General features: G+C 37.4%; 2 protein-coding genes across 2 annotated transcripts in view; both read right to left on the bottom strand.

Annotated features, from left to right (window-relative positions):
- Positions 1-375: 375 nt before the first annotated feature.
- Positions 376-1173, bottom strand: LOC136844152 (uncharacterized). The gene has a single exon (XM_067113165.1). The coding sequence runs from the start codon at positions 1171-1173 to the stop codon at positions 376-378; it is 798 nt and encodes a 265-aa protein (XP_066969266.1).
- Positions 1174-5578: 4405 nt separating this feature from the next.
- LOC136843784 (EF-hand domain-containing family member C2-like) overlaps positions 5579-5793 on the bottom strand; it is a 16755-nt gene continuing 16540 nt past the window's right edge. Inside the window, exon 14 of the mRNA XM_067112506.1 lies at positions 5579-5793. This exon is cut by the window's right edge and continues 37 nt beyond it. Coding sequence (XP_066968607.1) covers positions 5705-5793 — 89 coding nt within the window. The 3' untranslated portion in view covers positions 5579-5704.

Genomic DNA, 5793 nt, shown 5'->3' with positions numbered 1-5793 from the left:
TTTACTTATAAAATGCAAGTTATGCGCTACAGCGCGCAAATACTCTAATACTGAGTACTCTTCAAAGGTTGCCACTAACTTTTTTATCCTTTCATTCAAGTCACGATAATTCTTGGAACTCTTCATATTTGTGCTTCCTGCTCTTACTTTTGCAATGTGAATTTCTTGTAAACCCTGCTCTCTTTTTAAAGCATCTAGGAACTACCATGTTGTTGGATGATGAGATGACATTTGCTGTAAAAAAGCTGTGCCATCCTTCAAGTGCGTTGTTAGTCCTAGGCAAATCAGTATTGACTCTCAAAACAAGACCACATACTTATTTCAAACATAGGACTACGTCGATGACGTCTTGAAGGACGACCAATCCATGAATCTTCAAAATCTAAAATAGGATTTACATCTTGAGGATATACGAGTATATCTCGAATCTAGTAAAGCTTCAAATGATTCAGTAACTTTGTCAACGGGGACAAAGGCTAGGGCTAACAGCATTCGAATTTTTAAAGCAAATTCGGAATCTGTATCGTATCTCACTTTCAGACCACAATCACATATCTTTCGATACAAGCACTGGCCTAAGTGGAAAAGGCATCCATAATGAGAAGCTGTGCTGAATTCTTCTTTAACGGCAGTTATAGCTGCAAGTTCAAAGTCTGAAGTTATGGTTGAAACTTGTAAATTTGGAACCATAGACTTAATTTGAGCAAATAATCTTCTATAAGTTTCAGCCCTTTTATCTGGAAGTAAGGCGTAGACCACAGGAATGGTGTAATTATTCTTCACAGCATGTACAGTATATAATTTTTCAAATAACTGAGGTACAGTTTTAAATGTTCCGTCCACTTGTAAATTTGCATTCTTCTCAAGTAGACTCAAATTATTCTGAGTTGCAAATATAAGCATTCTATCATCGTAATGGCCGGAATCATATAGCAAAAACTGCTCCCCTTTATGAGTTTTAGTTTGGTCAGTTGTTAAAACAATTTCCCGTCTATGAATTGGATTAGCTAAGCCTGCTCTTTCTTTTTGTCTTACGTTGTGAATAGTTCTTTTTATAGAGCTTATTTGTGGTAAAGCTTGCGCGGCACTTTCACTTAATTGCGATGCAGCTGCAGAAATGACATACTGAGGAGAATCACGGCTTTCTTTCGCATTACTTTTCACTTTGTTCATAAACTGCGCACTTCTGTATTGACAGCATCACCGGAATGGTTATGTTCACGAGGAACTTTAATCACTTCACCATCATTGGTAATTGTTCGGCTTTTGCAATACGATGCGAACTTATTGCACTTCCAATATATCTTGTTACCAACTTGCTTGTCTTTCACGAATAGGAAACCATCGATTTTAAGCATAGGCTTGCCTTTTTCACTTGAAATGTATTCGGCCATCACTGAAGGGCTGCAGTATTCCGAAGAAATGAAGTCCTTGGTGCTTGATGTCCTTCACGACGTTTATTACCACTAAGAAAATCGGATAACGTTCAAACAAACATTCAAACAGTTATTTGCCTATTTGAACAATTGCTTATTAGAGTAAGGTTCAAACAACATTTCGAATATCATTTCGTATAATTGTCCTTGTCCTTTCGAATAACTTTCTTTCGAACAACTTTCCATTCGAATAGCTGTTTTTCGAATAAATGTTTTCGAATAATTGTTTTCGATTAATTGTTTTCGAATAATTTTCATGATACGATATGTATATATATATATATATATATATATATATATATATATATATATATATATATATATATATATATATATATATATATATATATATATATATATTCTGGACAAAGCAATAAGGTTAAAAAGTCAGTGTTTTCATCTATGTTTTTAAGAGCATTACGGGTATGTAGCCCTGAATATATTGATGATGAAATAGATAAGATTAGGAATGCAGGCAAAAAATTGAAATATCCTGATAGTGTATTAAACAGTGCATATGAAGCGGCAAAAAAGACTATGTATCAAACCCAGAAAGAACCTTACAACACAAAAAATTTGCTTGTTCTGCCTTATAATAATAGTATGAAAGATATCCCTCATCTTCTTAAGAATTTTGGTGTTAATGTCGCATTTAAGAACAATACAACAATGAAAAAATGTACTTATCAAGAACTCCCAGACAATATTAAAGGGTGTGTATATAAAATTCCGTGTAAGTCTTGTGACAACTTTTATATTGGCCAAACCGGGAAAGCACTGGAAAAAAGAATTGAACAACATAAGAAATGTGTGAGATATGCACAAGGGAACAGTGGTATATTTGTACATGTTAGTGAGAACAATCATGCTATCAACTGGGAAGGGGCAAAAGGATTGTATATTCTAATAATGCACTGGAAAGGAACATCATTGAATCTAGCTTCATAAAAGAAAGTTACAACCATAATATGAATATCAGTCAAGGGATGTATAAACTTGATCCTTTAATATCAAAAAGAAATTTGTAAATTGTTTAAACTTTAAGGTAGGCAGTAGAGATATATGAAAATAGGATTATCATATTTGTAAACACAGTACGAGGGTAGTAATGTTAATGAGTTTCCAAACTCCGCCTCCATGACACCTGTCAGGTGTGGATCTGAGGTGGGTATGGTCTGTTTATCAGCAATGTCCCCTGAGAGTCTATTGTGATTTTTAGCCAAATGAGTTTTAAAGGCCACTCCTACCTCGACACCGGCCTGAGTGGGGATATGGAGCCTCTAACGGTTGTGTATGTTCGTCAGTACTGTTCTTGTAGTATATATATTTGTGACTTCTCACACTCTGTATCAGTCCTTCGTCAATGGCTTGGAAATAAAGTCGAAACCGGTCAGGACCTACACCCCGTTTCTTATTTTTCACCTGTGGTAATGTGTGATATATATATATATATAAATATATATATATATATATATATATATATATATATATATATATGTACATAATTTATATGCATTAATGTATTTGTGTAGACACACATACATGTCCATGTATTCAAAAAAATGCTACATACCTTTGTACTGAAACCAAATGTATACCTAATGAATAAGTATGTGTCAGAGCAAAATAGTACTGTTTTTATGTATTGCTATTATACTGAGAGGCGAAATTAAAATTCTTCCCAGTCATTATCCTTGTCATTTTAAGGTTCAGCTACTGTAATTATAATTCTCGTTAATTCCATTCTCGTTGCAAGGTTTAGTGGCTTTGTGGTTGTTCCCCTGAAACAATCGGAGTGTTGATTGTTCTCTTGTTGTCTTGCCACGCTGGCAGGATTGTTGACGACTGAGGAGTTGGGCCGGACGTCGTCAGTTTCTAGGAGTCGAGCAGGTAGTATCTTGCTCCTACAGAGTCAGTTTATGGAGCAGCTTTTCAGGTATGATTTACCTGTTGGCGAGGGAGTTCATTCTTCGTCTGTATCTCTGTCATCACCGGTGACTTCGACGAGAATGTTGGAGGACGATCCTGGCCTTGTGCCTGTGGGGCCATCGTCTCCATTCGCAGCTTATTGCTGTTTCGACAGTCTGACAGAGTGCGGCTGTCTGACTGGCACTGTCCCTGTAAGCCGCTTGTATCTGTGTCGACAGTTCAACTGAGTACGGCTGTCTGTTTGGCACCCTCCTTGTAAGCAGTTTGTAGCTGTTTCGGTAGTCCGTCTGAGTGTGGCTATCTGTTTGGCATCGCTCCGTGTTTCGGCGACTTGACTGATTTCGTCTGATGACGTGACTTCTTTTTTGAGTAACGCTGCTCATTGAATGTAACATGTTTATTGTGTTAAAGAATTTTAATGTGAGGGTTTGTAGCCTATTTAATTTGATTGTGGTGTGAGCCTTGTGCAGGAATGATGAGTATTTAACACTGCATTTATGTAAGAGGTGTTGTTTTGCTGTTTCCATTTTAAAAATTAACTGACTCGGCTTTTCTCTATTATTAATGACGCTTGCTAATTGTTTGTTTATTTACTGATTGAGTTGATTTTGTATTTTTGAGCCTATTTAATGTTTATGGCATTTCTGTTATGATGTTCCTGTCATTCACGTTATACTCATATATGTACTGACTTTTGAAACTGACTCATTGTATATAATGTATATGACTGTTATAATAAATTAGTTTGTCACTTTTTTTTTTTTTGTTCAGCTCCTTCCTCCTCAGTCTACCTCAATTTCTGCCAGTCATTCCAGTTCCGATATTTGTGTATTTAAAGAACCTGTTGAACCAGCTGCGGTTCATTACACTCGTTAATTCCAGTATGATATTTTCCAGATACAATTACTCCCCTATTAACGTCATGCGCTGTTCCTGGTAGTGAGGCTGACCTTTGGCCTTTAATGGTCCCCCAGCCGCCCCACCTATGGATGTTCATGACAATAAACATGATTTATATGTTGTTCGTAATTGCCTTGACGGAGATGGCGCGTGTTTGTCTGGATGTGTGCGTGGATACTGTGCGTCTACTGTATGTTCCTATTTCAAGGTCTTGCGATATGATATTATGTTGCTCAGCAGTACTAAGACAAGGAGACTTCACCTACGGAATGGAATGGAATGTCAAGTTTAGGCCCAAGGCCAATCGCCGAGACCTATGAGGTCATCCAGCGCTGAAAGGAAAATTAAGAGCAGAAAGGTTTGAAAAGGTTAACAGGTGGAAAACCTCGCAGTTGCACTATGAAACAATTGTTAAGAGAGAATGGAAAGTAAGATGGAAGGAAGAGAATATGAACCGAGGTACAGTAAATGGAATGAAAGGGGTTGCAACTAGGGGCCGAAGGGACGCTGCAAAGAACTTCTGTAATGCCTACAGTGCATCGCGTGAGGTGCACCGACGGCACTAACCCCCTGCGTGGGTCTGACCTACGCTACGAAGGGATTGACTTGCACTATGTCTTCTAGGTCAGATGGAAAGGCTTTGCATTCGCGTATTTTCACCAGCACGAGAAAGGTTTTTTTTTTTGAGATCCATTATATTACGTGTAACTGAGTAGGTTTAGGAAAGACGGCGAAGAAAGTGTCGCAGAAATTGCTGGATGGAATTAATAGTGACACAAGGACAATCTTTTAACTCCATGAGAGGACTCTTGAACCGAGTCAAATTTATAATGGAAGAAGTGGTTGTTGGATCTGTATTCATACAATAAACGAAATTCGTTGAAGTTAACTTTCTTTGAAGTGTATCTGGAAATAGCAGAGCAGATGAAAAGATGAAATCGAAGGTACGAAGATAGTTGGGTGGCAGGAGAAGAAAAATTAAGGGAAAAAGATTGGCAAGCACTGTGTACAGTATAAGATATTTCAGAGCTGAGAAGATCATCTCAAAGGGCTTGCAAGTTAAATAGTTCAGTAGCTTCGTAAGTATGTAATGGGGCACAAGCATTTCATCCTAAATGTAGTAGCCGGAGACGAGTAGTATTAGTTTTGGTAGCTGTAGAAGGATTATTTCCTTGTAACGTCTCCTCCATTGCATGGGAAAAAAGCTGTAGTCCAGCTTTTCTCTGAAGTACCCTGGTGGAATGACAAACAATATATATATTCTGCTGAAAACAAAATCTACTCTGAGAGAAGCATTTCAGGAATAAAATTCCTTTGACAACATGAGATTTATTCATTTCGTTTTCACTCATATTCCAAAGTCATAAAACATTCCAAAGTCATAAAACAGTCTGTTCTCTCCCTTAACGCATTCCCTTTTTTTTTTATATAGTACTACATCAAACGACGCCTGAACCAGCGAAGTGATGTGAGTTAGCGCTTCCCTCCAGATCAGCAACAAGATTTATGTAGTCAACCTTGTCTTCTA

Source organism: Macrobrachium rosenbergii, chromosome 12, assembly GCF_040412425.1.
Source record: "Macrobrachium rosenbergii isolate ZJJX-2024 chromosome 12, ASM4041242v1, whole genome shotgun sequence".
NCBI lineage: Eukaryota > Metazoa > Arthropoda > Malacostraca > Decapoda > Palaemonidae > Macrobrachium > Macrobrachium rosenbergii.
Note: the sequence above shows the minus strand (reverse complement) of the source record. Positions and strands in the feature narration are given on the sequence as shown.

What these genes read in the sequence shown, in the direction of transcription:
- LOC136844152 (XM_067113165.1), bottom strand. Translation starts at nt 1,173, where the DNA reads ATGAACAAAGTGAAAAGTAATGCGAAAGAAAGCCGTGATTCTCCTCAG.